At 44.1% G+C, this 14923-nt stretch overlaps 1 protein-coding gene across 1 annotated transcript in view; it reads left to right on the top strand.

The window, feature by feature from the left end:
- Positions 1-14923, top strand: part of SND1 (staphylococcal nuclease and tudor domain containing 1) — a 967943-nt gene that overhangs the window by 196322 nt on the left and 756698 nt on the right. The window contains exon 11 of the mRNA XM_082257077.1: positions 2154-2243. Within this exon, the coding sequence (XP_082113203.1) occupies positions 2154-2243 (90 nt within the window). The remainder of the gene's footprint in view (positions 1-2153; positions 2244-14923) is intronic.

The raw sequence follows: 14923 nt of genomic DNA on the forward strand, positions 1-14923 counted from the left end.
CTGGTTTGTGCTTTTACCTAATATTGCAGTTGTTGCTATATATGGTTTTAGCAATTTTAGATACATCATCGACTTTATATTATGCACATTAGCAACTTTATTGTGAGTTTGATTGTTGAGCGCAATATCCACCCCTTTTGTTCATATATATCACGTTTATATGTTTTTTATTGCTGCTCGCAGTGTGGAAGAAATTCCCGCAATTGCACATTCACATATTCATTTAAATACTTTGCCAATTATCACTCCTTTGCGCAGTTCTTTTTGGTTTGCACCAATTTTTTCTATAGACAGGGGTGCAGGCCTATTCCATTAAGGGTCAGGTTCCTCCTTTCCCTGTCAAAGCACATTCTATGAGGGCGCTTAGTGCCTCCTGGGCCTTCCGTCATCCGGTGTGCAAGGCGGCTACGTGGTCGTCTGTACACACATTCACAAAGTTTTAGACGGTGGATGAACTTGCATCTTCGGATGCTGCGTTTGGCCGCAAAGTTTTGCCGGGTGCAGTTGCAGAGGCTCCTGCTTCTTGAAGGGTGTATTTTTTTCCTGGTGGTGAGCTCCAGTTGCTCCTGGTTGAGCTCCTGTTTTACCTGGTTGGCTATGTTCAGCCTTGTTGGGGATTATATGTATTGCTGTTTTTTTCCCCACCTCTCATATTGACATTGCTTTGGGACATCCGAAGAGTCTAAGACGACCATGGAGCTGTGTCCGTAAGTGAACGAAAGAGAAAAATGGATTTTTGCCTTTCCAGAAAATTATTTTCTCTGAGGTTCACTGACGGGCACAGCACCTGCCACTCTGGTGGGTTAAGTTATGTATTCTTCTCACACTGCTGACTGCTGACACACTTGCAAACTGAAGTCCTATAGCACAAAGTGATGGTATACCCCCTGGGACTGCCTCAAAGTGGTTCCGCTTTGTCCTACTCCCGAAGAGAAAGCAGCATAAGCCCAAGAGTCTAAGAAGAGATGGAGCGGTGTCCTTCAGTGAACCTCAGAAGGATATTACGGTAAGACAAAAAATAATTTATCCTAATCCTACAGTACAGGACCCTGGTTTATAGTACCGTCACGTGATTATGCTGGCAAAGCTTTTGAGAACATGCCCCCAGGGTGTTGTCTTGTAACCCTAACCCTCTTCATGAGTGCCCAATTTTTGTGTTCTTTGCACCATTGCACCAGAGCAGGACCCTATTTTAACCGTCTGCATCTGATTTCAGCTCAATTTCAGGCATGTAAAAAGTGGTGTAACCGTTAAAGGCAGATTTTTTTACAGCTGTCACAATTTGTCCATTATAACTGCCTTGCTCCTTCTCCAACTACCACCATCTCTAGAGGAGTTGGAAAGCAGAATGAAGACGACCCAGAGACAGTGTTAGAGGGGGCAGCAGGGGAATTTTTACTAGCAGGCTCCCATATACCTGATCAGCTTCACGCAATATGCTTGCCAATGTTGATATGCATGCTTCTGTTGTGTGCTTACTTTTGGGGGCACTCGAGGAGGAGCTAGGACTGCTGAGGGGCCCAAAAAAGCAGATCGGGGAATCAATACTCTGCAGATACAGCTTTTGACCTTGCAGGTTCTTGCAGCAGCACAGAGTTTCTGGACTCTTGTTGCTAGCCTGTTGGCACAGTTCTACTTAACCACCCTTCTCATTCATTGCTTGGGAGCATTCCAGGGCCTATGAATTTAAAGCCTATGTCTTGTATTCTGATTTATGATGAAAAGAATTTTGACTTGCCTGCCATTGTCATGCCTTGGGAGTACAGGACATGAGGCACCCTCCCCTCCTGTTCCTGTGTTACTTTGCATTGCTTGCTAAAAAGCTAGAGACTTCTAGTGGGAAAGGGTTAAATGGGGATGCCCAGGGGGTGTGTCCTCTAAAGCTTTGCCATTGTCTTATCACCAGAAGATACCAGTTTATAAAGCAGGGGCCTTGGAATATCAAGCCTGTGTCCTGTACTGTATTCCAAGATATACAATTTACAGGTAAGTATAATACCTATTTTGTGATGCACTTGGCATGCCGTATGCTGACTGGTTATGTGGTCCATTAGTAACATTTAGCATTTTGAACTTTTACCCATATTTAGGACAAGAATTGGTCTTTGTACTGTTAACCTGCACACCCACATTTATTTATTCTAATCCCGCAGGACAAGAACAAGAAGCTCCGCCCTCTGTACGACATACCCTATATGTTTGAAGCCAGGGAATTTCTGCGCAAGAAGCTCGTTGGCAAGAAGGTATGAACGATGTGACATTTCCATTCTATGTGTCTGCTGCCATAAGGTACAAACGTGATAATGCACTTCCAGTGAAAAGCGATGATATTGGTGGAACGTCTAATGTCACTATAGTTTTCACTTCTAAGGTGGTGAAAAATATTACTAGTGAGCAGCATTTAAATGGTCATTCGGATGCTTGCATAGATGCCTTGAACCTGTCGATGGCCTTTTTTTTTTTTTGCTTTAAACGGGTTTTGCATACAGATTTGTGGGAATACAAATCTCACTTAACCACTTGCCTACTGGGCGCTTAAACCCCCTTCCTGCCCAGGCCAATTCCCTGCTTTCAGTGCTGTCGCACTTTGACAATTGTGCAGTCATGCAACACTGTACCCATATGAGACTTTCATCATTTTTTTCAAACAAATAGCTTTCTTTTTGTGGTATTTAATCACTACTGGGGTTTTTATTTTTTGCTGCACAAACAAAAGAACGAAAAGTTTGAACTAAAATCTAAATCGGTTTTTAGTTATAATATTTTGCAAACCGGTTATTTTTTTTTCCTTATTGATGTGCGCTCATGAGGCAGCACTGATGGGCCCAGATGGGCACTGATAAGCTGCACTGCTGGGCAATGTTAGGCACTGGGGGGCGCTGATAGGTGGCACTGCTGGGCACAGATGCTCCTCTTTGGGGACTGATGTCCCTCTGACAGCAGCCAGTGATTAGGTTTTTTTTTCTCATGCTGACAGCGTGCGGAGAAAAAAAAACTGATCACCGGCTGCTGTTTATATCACTTGATCAGCTGTCATTTGCTGACAGCTGATCGCGTGGTAAGGGGCCGGGACCGCTGTCCAGAGCGAGCTGCACGTGCGCAGGTAGCTCTTGCATGGGAGGACGTACATAGACGCCCTCCCGGCAATTAAGGTCTGCGCTGTAGCCGTCTTTTGGCTATAGCGTGGACGGGAAGAAATTAAATCAGGTCACAGAGGGGAAGATGGAGATCCTGTGTTTCTGCTAAGCAGGAACACTGATCTCAGTCTTCCCCAGTCAGTGCACCCCCCCCCCCCCCCCACACAGTTAGCAAGCTCTCCCCAGGAACACACTTGCTGACCGCTCACATGGAGCGTACTGCGGCTCAATATCGTCCCCTTACTCCTCCCCTTGTGGGCGGCGCACGCCACCGGAGGCTCGCTCCTTCTGTATTCAGACACAGCTGGAGTCGGGCCAGGGGAGGGGAGGCGGTGATCACCGCCGCTCTTCCCCGATCGTCAGGGATCGAGTGAGGAGATCCGCCCACTTGTGTAAAAGCGGGCAGATCTCATATGTGACGGGCAGGGACAGATTACAGGATTCAGCATAGCTGAACCTGCGATCTGTGCCTGTGTCACACAGTCCCCTCCCCCCACACACGTCAGTAAGCACCAGGCATATATTTTACCTTTTGATCACCAATGAAGTTAACCCCTTCCCTGCCAGTGTCATTATTACAGTAACTGCATATTTATAGCACTGATTACTATAGTAATGTCACTGGTACCCCCAAAAGTGTCAATGTCAGTTAAGGGTCAGATCTGTCCACCGCAATGTCGCAGTCCCGCAAAAAAAAAAAAAAAACGCAGATCACCACCAGATCGCTGCCATTACTAGTTAAAAAAAAAAAAAAAAATATAAATATAAATATATATATATATATATATATATATATATATATATATATATATATATATATATATATATATATATATATATATATATATATAAAAATGATTAAATTTTCCGTAGTTTGTAGCTGCGATAACTTTTGCGCAAACCAATCAAAATACGCTTATTGCGATTTTATTTTACCAAACGTATGTAGCAGAAAACAAATTGCCCTAAAATGTTAAAAAATTTAGATTTTTACATTTTTTTGGGGGGAATTTCATATAAAAAAAATGTGAAAAATATTATTTTTTCAAAATTGTCGCTCTTTTTTTGTTTATAGCGCAAAAAGTAAAAATCGCACAGGTGATCAAATACCACCAAAAGAAAGCTCTATTTATGGGGAAAAAAAGACATATATTTAATTTGGGTACAGCATCGCACGACCGCGCAATTGTCCGTTAAAGTAACGCAGTGGCGAATCGCAAAATATGGCCTGGTCAGGAATGGGGTAAAATCTTCCGGTCTTAAAAAATTTTTCAAGGAGCATATTTTTAAACGCTTTGTCACAGACATGTAGCTAAATACATTTTGGCCTAAATATGACAAAAATTTAATATATTGGATATTTTTTAGCTGTCAAAGTAGAAAAATATTATTGTTTTTTCCAAATTGTCGCTCTTTTTTTTTATTAATATCGCAAAAAATGAAAAGCGCAGAGGTGATCAAATACCACCAAAAGAAAGCTCTGTGGGAAAAAAGGACGTAAATTTTGTTTGGTACAGTGCCAAATTGCAAGAAGTGGCCTGGACGTAAAGCAGGAAAATCCTCTGGTCCTAAAGTGGTTAACCACTGTTAACCATTTAACAGTGGGTAAATGTGTTTACCAGTGTCCGATATGACCATCGCCAATACTACTAAAACAAAAATTCCATAAATATATCCCTTAGTTTGTAGACACTATAACTTTTTCACAAACCAATTAATATACGCTTATTGGGATTTTAGTTTTTTTACTAAAAACATGTAGCAGAATACATATTGACCTAAATTGATGACAAAATTCGATTTTTTTTTTTTTTCTTATGGCAGAAAAAAAGGACATTTTCTCTTACGTCCTCTTACAGTCGCCGCCCACTCATACAGTCTTCACCAATGGGGTATTGACTTCCTCTCCTTAGGAGTAGCTAGGCAAAAGACTTATTAAAACAAAAGCATTTCCATAGACACACCCATGGGGGCTGTCCCACTGGTCCAATACCCCTCCTGCAATAGCCATCTCAACTCAGTTTGTCTTCTGCCTAGTTCAGGAGTAGTCAGGCTTCCCTGTGCTGGGGCTACAGTCTCAGCCTTCTTCCATTTTATAATTTTATTTTCTGATCAGAGGTCATTCCCACTTTCATTAAGGCTAGAAAAGCCTCGTCTGGTAAAATTGATTACCGAACTTGGAAAGCTTATTTTGCCTGGTGTGAGTCCAGGGGTTTCCCTCCTCGTTTATACTCGGTGGCGAGTGTGTTGGCTTTCCTCCAATCTGGTGTGGACCAGCGCCTTGCGTTTGCTACGATTAAGGGCCAGGTTTCTGCACTGGCTGTTCTTTTTCAGTGCCCTGTGGCGTCTAATTCCTTGATTCGCACCTTCATTCAAGGTGTGCGTCACTTGGCCCCTCCTAGAAGGGAGCCCTTACCTCCATGGGACTTGAACTTGCTTCTGTCAGTGTTACAACGTTCCCCGTTTGAAAACATCAGGGAAATCTCGTTACCTCTGCTATCTAAAAAGGTTGCCTTTCTGGTGGCGATCACTTCTGCTCGCAGAGTGTCGGAGTTGGCGTTGTCTTGCCGCTCCCCTTACCTAGTGGTTCATAGGGATAAGGTGGTCTTGCGACCAAACCTGTCCTTTCTTCCAAAGGTGGTTTCGGTTTTTCACCTTAATGAGGACATTGTTTGCCTTCGCTCTGTGCGAAACCTAAGCATCCTAAGGAGATTGCGTTGCACTCTTTTGGATGTTGTCAGAGCAATCAGGGTTTACCTGTCGACTGAATCCTTTCGGAAATCGGATTCTCTTTGTCCTTCCTGAGGGACCTCGGAAGGGTATGGCTGCGTCTGCCGCGACCATTGCAAAATGGATCAGACAGACAATTGTGCAGGCCTATTCATTGAGGGACAGGGTACACCGCCCTTCCCTGTCAAGGCCTACTATACCAGGTCGGTGAGTGCGTCCTGAGGCTTTCCGGCATCAGGCCTCGGTGGCCCAGGTGTGCAAGGCTGCGACTTGGTCATCAGTGCACACCTTTTCCAAATTCTACAAAATTGATGTTCTGGCATCAGCTGATGCCTCCTCTGGCCGCAAAGTTCTCTGTGCGGCAGTTCAGTAGGGGACCCGGGTTTTATTGCGCGTCCCTGGCTGTTGGGGTTGTTTACCCCTTGGTTTTTTTGCTTCCTGGGTTGTTGCTCCTGCTGAGCATTTTTTGTTACCCAGAGGGTTACCTTTCTGTTCTTGTAAGGTTCCTTTCTCTGATATGGGTACTGCGTTGCCTTTTCTGAAGGTTGTGTTTCCCACCCCTCATGTCTACACTGCTTTGGGACATCCCCATTGGTGAAGACTGTATGAGTGGGCGGCGACTGTCGGAGGGCGTAAGAGAAAACTGAATTTTTGTAAAATCTTACCGTAAAATTCCTTTCTCTGAGTCCTCCGAACGTCCCCGCCCCTCTTTTGGGGTTCTTATACACTTAACTGCTTTGATACCAAACTGAGTTGAGATGGCTTTTGCAGGAGGGGTATTGGACCAGTGGGACAGCCCCCATGGGTGTGTCTATGGAAATGATAGATTATATATATATATATATATATATATATTTATATATATATATATATATATATATATATATATATATATATATATATATATATATATATATATATATATATATATAATCAATCCATCGTTAAATATGTAAAAACATATGCACCTTTAATCAACCGCTAGGGTCAGTGTCACTACTGGTAGCATGATACTATATGGACACTATAGAGGTTGCACAGGCAGTCCAACTTCTCTAGGATGGATCAAAAAGTGCCATTGCTGCATCTCCCAGCACAGTCTCAAGAGCATGGAGATTCTAGGAGAGCTGGACAGGGCTGTAGAAAATCCTTAACCCATCAGCAGGACCAGCATCTGCTCCTTTTGTGCGAGGAGAAACAGGATGAACACTGCCAGATCCCTACAAAATGATCTCCAGCGGGCCTCCGGTGTAAATGTCTCTGATCAAACAATCAAACACAGACTTTGAAGGTGGCCTGAGGAACCGTCGCACTCTAGTGGGCCCTGTGCTCACTGCCCAGCACCGTGGAGCTCGATTGGCATTTGTTATTAAACTCCAGAAATGGTAGGTTTTGCCACTGACACCCTATGCTTTTCAGATGAGAGCAGGTTCACCTTGAGCACATGTGACAGACATGAAAGGGTCTGGAGAAGCCGTGGAGAAAGTTATGCTGCCTGTAACATCATTCAACATGACCAGTTGGGTGGTGGGTCAGTGATGGTCTGGGGAGGCATATCCATGGGGGGGACACAGACTTCTACAGGCTAGACAATGCCACCCAGACTGCCATTCGGTATCTGGATGAAATCCTTTGACCCATTGTAAGAACATACGCTTGTGCAGTGGGTCCTGGGTTCCTCCTGGTGCACGACAATGCCCAGCCTCATGTGGCAAGAGTATGCAGCCAGCTCCTAGGGGATGAAAGAATTGATACCATTGAATGACCCCCACACTTTATTCTAAATCCAATAGAACACCTCTGCGACATGTTTTGGTCTATCTGATGCCACTAGGTTGCACCTCAGTCTGTTCAGGAGCCAAGTGTGATGCACTGGTCCAGATCTGGGAGGAAACACCCCAGGACACCATCCGTCCTCTCCTCATTAGGGGCATGCCTCGACAAGCAAGTGTGGGCCACACAAACTGAGTACCATTTTGAGTTGCTGCAATGAAATTTCCACAAAATGGACTAGCCTGCTGCATCATTTTTTCACTTAGATTTATGGGGGTTATCTTTGAATTCAGCCCTCTGTAGGTTGATCGTTTACATCAAATGATGGGACATCCTTTCCACCCTATGATGTGACATCCTAACACATTACCCAGTCCATATCAGTATAGATACCAGCATATTATTTTCCACATTGAGATCTGATGTGTTTTTAAAGTGTTCCTTTAATTTTTTTGAGCAGTGTATTTGAAAGGAAAGATGACCTCGCTTTAGGGTGTGTAGCAAGTCCAGTGTTATGAACTAGTTAAACTTGCATGTGATTTTTCACACTTGCCATGTTTTTTTGGCTTTACAACTTTGATGCTGCATGTGAATGCCACCATTGAAGTGTCAGTGACATACTCCACTAATAAGCTTTCCTATGCTTCCAAGATAAGCACACGTTAAGCCTGCAGTCTTATTGTACCCCTTACAAAACAGCTGCCATTTCACTTTATTGAACTAGGTGTTCCCACCAGGAAACCAAATTTGCCCACCATTATATTGTCTTATAATAAATTCTGTACTTTGGACAAATGGTATAGTGTACCAGCATTGCCAGTTTTAACCTGACAGTTTTTCCCTTGTGTATTTTTCTAAGTGCCAGACAATGTATTTACATGTTTAGGGAGTATCCTCTTTTAATCTGCTAGCATACAGCCTGCAGGAATTCACACTGGCAGTGTCACAAGTACAGGTTTTCTTAGGATGGTATCTAGCTTCTCATTATAGCAATCTGTTCTAATTGTTGGAAATTATCTGCTTGAAATATATTAAAAATATTTGACTAGTTTCTGTAAAACTTTATTGAAAATGATAGTAGCAAAGTGAATATTAACTTTTGGTCATAAGCGAAAGATAAAGCTGGAAGAAATGGGTAGATCTACAAAACGTAAATTCGCCCTGCTGCAGCGCAATTTTTACGAATATGGCAACCAATCGGGCAGCATGTTGGCGAGAGCGCTCCAAGTCCGGAAAGCCGCCAGGACGATCCACTCTATCACTGACCCCAAGGGACGTAAGGTGTCCTCCAATATTGACATAGCCGACCAATTTCTTTCTTACTATCGCTCCCTGTACAACCTTCCTCAGGATCCCACCCGAAGCTCGTCTATAGATTGCGCCGAACGCATTCGGTCCTTTCTACAACACTCTCCTTCCCCGCTGGATGCTGCGGATCTTGAATCCTTGGATGCCCCGATAACCACGGACGACATTTCGTTAGCCCTTAAACAACTCAAACCTGGCAAGTGCCCGGGCCCTGATGGGCTTACGGTGGGATACTACAGGTCCTTTCCCGAGCTCTTATCTCCGCTGGCACATTTCTTTAATGCCTTTCCAGACTCTCCCACCCATGGCCCGGACCTCCTGGAGGCCCACATTGTTGATTCCCAAGCCAGGCAAGGATCCTTCTTTGGTGACCAATTATAGACCAATTTCCCTACTCAATGTGGACATTAAGATATACGCAAAAATTCTTGCAAACCGTCTCCTACATTTGATCCCCAACATCATCTCCCTCGATCAGGTGGGGTTTGTCCCGGGTCGTGAGGCCAGGGACAACACCATTAAGGCCCTTAACGTCCACCATTGGCTCACCTCTTCCCGCACACCAGGCTTTCTCCTGTCGCTCGACGCGGAGAAGGCGTTCGACAGGGTGGCTTGGGACTACATGCTCGCAACCCTGGAAGCTATTGGCATCTCTGGCAGAATGCTAAACTTCATTCGGGCCCTATACTCCGGCCCCACCGCCAGGGTGCGAGTCAACAACCACCTGTCGGATCCCTTCTCCTTGTCGAATGGCACTCGTCAGGGTTGCCCCTTATCCCCCCCTTATTTTTATCCTTACCCTGGAACCCCTACTTCGTAAGCTTAATTCGAATCCGGACATTACTGGTGTGACTGTAGGTGCTAAGTCCTACAAACTCGCGGCATACGCTGATATTTTATTATTTCTTACGCAACCAGTAACCACTCTGCCCTAACCTCCTGAGGGACCTGGATATGTTCCAAGCACTCTCTAATCTTAAAATAAATTACTCGAAGTCCGAGGCACTGAATGTTTCCCTACTGGCGAGCCTTCAGTTCTTTTGCCAACACAACTTCCCTTTTCGGTGGGAACCTCAGGCCATCATTTACTTGGGTATTCGGATCCCGGCCAAGCTATCCGACCTTTACACAAAAAACTTTACCCCCATTCTTACGGCAGTTAAGTCGGACCTGTGCAAATGGGAGCATGGGTCCTTCTCGTGGTTTGGCAGATTGGCCATCATAAAAAATGAACATCCTCCCTAGACTGCTATATGTCCTTCAAACAGTTCCCATCAAAATTCCCCCTGAATTCTTCCAATCTTACCGGCGAATATGCTCCGATTTTTATCTGGTGCTCTAAACGCCCTAGGCTGTCTTGGGATCTCCTAACCACGTCGAAATTGTTCGGGGGCCTGGGCTTACCCCACCTTCGGAGGCATTACTGGGCCTGTCACATGTCCAGGATTGTTGATTGGCACAGTGGTCGCCTCACGAATGATTGGGTGACTCTTGAGGATGCCATGTCCCCCTCCCCAATACGCTTTCTACCATGGTCTAGCCCCAATTCCACTCCGGCGCCTTGCGCGAAACACCACCTCACGTACCCCACCCTACTTGTCTTTCGCCAGGTCTGTAAGGCCTTAGACGTATCCTCCAGACCGGGCCCCATGGTCCCCCTATGTCATAATCTGGACTTCCTCCCCTGCTTGGTGCACCTCGATCCACTTGTACCCTTGACTGACTTCCCACACAGGGCAGCTCATTTTTTTCAGGGAGCGTTCCCTTCTCACTTAGACCTTTCACAGAGATTTCCCAAAGGCAAGATCCCATTCTTTAACTACCTGCAAATCATGAACTTCCTACTACATGCCAATGATCTCACTGCATGGCATAGAGATGCCACCCCTTTTGAGGACCTGTGCATTCGTAAGACCCCCCCCAACATCACTTAATCTCCACCTTGTACTCCATCTCTCGCCGAGACTCCCTCCTAGGGTCGCTCGACTCTGTGATCGCTGGGAAGCAGACCTCGCCATTTCACTTAGTGGAGATGACTGGGATAGGATCTTCACCCGCATGAACAAGGGCTCCAGGAATGTATATGTGGAAGAAAGTGGTTTTAAAATCTTCTCTAAATGGTACAGGACCCCTGATATTCTGCACAAATTTTCGTCGGACACTTCTATGTGCTGGAGGAGCAACACTCACACCGGTACTCTGCTTCACATATGATAGGACTGCCCTCTTATAACACCGTTCTGGAAGGAGGTCCACTCTTATTAAACACATTAACATCTACTCCCCTGCCTTTTCCCCGGCTCAGTACCTCCTCCACCATACGCCCATCCCACAAAAGCATACAAGAAATCATTGACTCTCCATCTCATTAACGCAGCGAGAATGTGTGTCCCCTGTCGCTGGTTATAGCCCCATCCTCCCACGATTGTGGACTGGCTCCGCAGAGTGGGTAGGATAGCGGAGATGGAAGACCTGACTCATCAAGCTCACGATTCCCCTGACAAGTTTTACACCACTTGGGCCACTTGGCTGCATTTCTCCCTCTCTTCCGAAAATATAGCAAACTACTAGGCGCGGCAGGCTAACCGGTAGCGTTCTCCCTCTTTCAGTCACGGATGTGACGGGTTCTTCCGTGTTTTTTATACCTCCCCCCCCCCCCTCTCCCCCTCTATTTTTTTTCCTCTTCTTTCTCTTCTTCTCCTCGCTTTATCCTCTCCTCCTTGTCTGCCCCTCATGTTCCTGTCTCGTAGTCACCTTCCCATCCCTTTTGTTCTTCCCCCTGATTTCTCCCCCCATCCCTTGAAATATTGTGGACGACCTGGTAGTCCACATGCACCTACTATTCTTCCGCCCCCCTCCCTCATTTCCCTCTGCTTTCTCCCTCTGTCTCCTAATATGGTCCTCTCGTAGCCCCCTCGGGAGCTCCTTCGGGGGTGGCGGACACAGTGTGTTCCCCTTGGGGGTGTCTGCCCCCCCCCCCCGTTCGTATACCCGGGGGCCTTCTAAGTTTTCCATCGCATGGACCGCATCTCTCTAATGCGGCCAAGGGATCCCACAGTGCCTTCTGCCTTTAGGGCACGCATTCCCCCCTCAGTTCGAGTCCATCTTTTTACTCAAACGCCCTCTCTATGGCTCATACTGCCTTAACTTCCTGGACTAGCTTACGTGCCTTTTCTCCCTTGTACACTTCAATAGGTTCTTTGTTATTGACTGTGTGCCACTAGTCACGTGTTATTGTTACAATTACTGGGGTTTGATTAAACTGTGTTTCGGTTTTCTCTACTTTTTGTATGTGCATTCAACGTAACCCTACCTGTATGCCTATAAAAATTTTCAATAAAATGTTTAAAAAAAAAAGCTAAAGATGTTTTTTTAATGGGTGGCTAACATTTACATTTTTAGCTGTAGAGCAATAGATGCATGTTTTTTTTTATTTTTCGTTAACTCTACAGGAAAGTGTTTATACAGGAGTGAGATGTCTGTATTTGCAAATGCAAAAAAAACTGTTTGAATTTGCACTTGCTCAGCTCCAAGTCCCGATTCACATTTGTGCGATGCGGGAATGCTGCGAATATGCAGAGTGATCCCGCATTGCATCCGCACCCCTGGCAGTTCACACTGCCATATTCGATGCGCAGGGGGTGTCAATTGAAAGTTAACGACTCCCCCAGTTGCGATCGCATATCGCAGTGCGATCTGCAAGGTCGCACAGAATCGGATCACACTAGTGTGAAACTTTAAGCGATCCGATTCTGCTGCGGATAAAAAAAGGGTCATGTGCGTGTTTAGTGCGGATGCGGTGCAAATTCAGCCATACAAAGTGTATGGCTGAAGTTTGCACCGCACATGAGATCGCATGTAATTTAGGGGCAGTGCGCTCCGAATTACATGCGATCTCCATGATCGCACTAATGTGAACCGGGGCTTAGTGTTTGTAAAGGAACATTTTTTTTATTCTTAAAAAATGTCATACTTACCTGCTCTGTACAATGGTATTGCACAGAGCAACTTTGATCCTCTTCTCGGGTCCTCTGCTGAGTGCCCCCGTAGCAATCTGCTTCCTATGGGGGAACTAGTGCATGCTTGCTCTTGGGTCAGCTCTGTGTCCTGAAGAGCACGGCTTGGTCCCGCCACCTGCTTCCGCCACTGGCTGTGATTGACAGCAGCATGAGCCAATGAGATAGGATATGGTCCTCGTGCACGGCTCGGGTAATTTTAGAAGGGGGGTAGCTGCTTGTAGCAGATTTTTTACATCAATAAATAGAATGTATTAAAATAAAAATCACCTGGCTTTAGAACCACTTTAATACCATGCAGCGATGTATCCAAACAATGCAGTTCTGCTGCGCCTCAGGAAGTCATGCAGTGTGCTGTAATATTGACTTTAGGCCTTTAATAATTTGTCTTGTGTAAGGTCATCCATTAGTATCTGCAGTGTTGTCCTTAAAATAGCTGCCTTTCAGCCTTTTATTACCTTTATCCATTCCTGTCATTTTTTTCTACAGGATTCAATCACGTCAATATAGTTTTTCCAACACACTTCTTCCCTTTTTTCAGTTAGCGGTATAAGTAAATGTGTGATTCTGTACAAGCTGTTGCTTCAGTGGTTTATTACTTGCTTTTTGTTTTTAACCTTTTTGTTGATTTATGTGCTCTCTCATTTGGTTTCTATTCCAGCCAACCAGGATTCTTTTACAGCATCAGTGTCTTAGGTTAGCAAGATATGCAAGTATAACAAACCACTAAAAAGCTTAATACCACAAAAGTGTCCAATTACGTTGAACCAGAAATATATTTTTATTTCAGATTCTACACCACTGGTCATGCTTTATACTGGTATCTTGATATATTCTCGTGTTAAATATTGTAACATTGCAATGGTGTTTTCCCATGTGTTACAGTATTGTTTAAAATGCTAATTGCTTTTAATTCAAAATACTAGTGAAATTAGTGATTCTGAGATCTATATCCTGGTGTTCTATATTGTATTGTGCTTGGGTTATCTCTAATACTTCAGGCTCACCCTATTTTTAGGACTTTATTTTGTATGGTTTTCAAGTATAATCTATGTAAAATGGATATTTAGACATTTATACTATTATATATCTATCTCTCCCTGAGTTAGGAGGGGTTGTCTCCTGCCCCCAACCCCCTGAAATGCATTGGCTGGTCTATTACCTCAAACTTGAACCTATATTTATCAATGAAAGCTTTTGTGGTATAGTGAGGCGCTATTACCCTTACTGAGTGATGGTTGTTACTTGTTATATAAATATTTTAGTAAAAAACAGTGAAAATGTTTTTTTCCTGTATTAAAGTGCAATCGTGCCTTTACCAAGTGCAATCAATATTTTTGCTATATCTTGTAGTAGGATGCAGTGTACCACTACTATCCTGTGTAGACACAAGTTTGGTTTATGTTTGACTCTGAATATGGAAATTTTTTTTAATTATTTGAAAGTGCAATTATGCAGTTTAAAGTGCAATCAACAAATGTACAAACTAATGCTAGATGTGCAACAACGCATAAATATACATCGAAACAATTTTCCATCATAAACGTTATAATGAATTCAAAATTGCAATAGTGCAATTCCCAGTGCAATTATTGCAATGTGTGTAATTTTCAAAGTGCATATAAAGGGTGCAATTTTATTAGTTTTGCTATGATCCCCAACTGGTATTTTTAAAGTGATTTTGTGCAGACGTAGATTTTAGATTATGGCGTGGAATTTGTGCAATAAAGGATGACCATTTATGCTCAAGTGACAGAATGCAGACTTATAAAATAGTCACACCTTTCTTGTATATGTATCATTTATTGAGCATATTTATACCCACTAAGCACTTTATAAATATTCTGCACTCTGTCACTTGACCATAAATGGTCATCCTTTATTGCATAAATTCCACGCATAATCTAAAATCTACATCTGCACAACATCCCTTTAAAAATACCAGTTGTGGACCATAGC

The sequence above is a fragment of the Pelophylax lessonae genome (assembly GCF_965119305.1).
Source record: "Pelophylax lessonae genome assembly, chromosome: 4".
Lineage (NCBI taxonomy): Eukaryota > Metazoa > Chordata > Amphibia > Anura > Ranidae > Pelophylax > Pelophylax lessonae.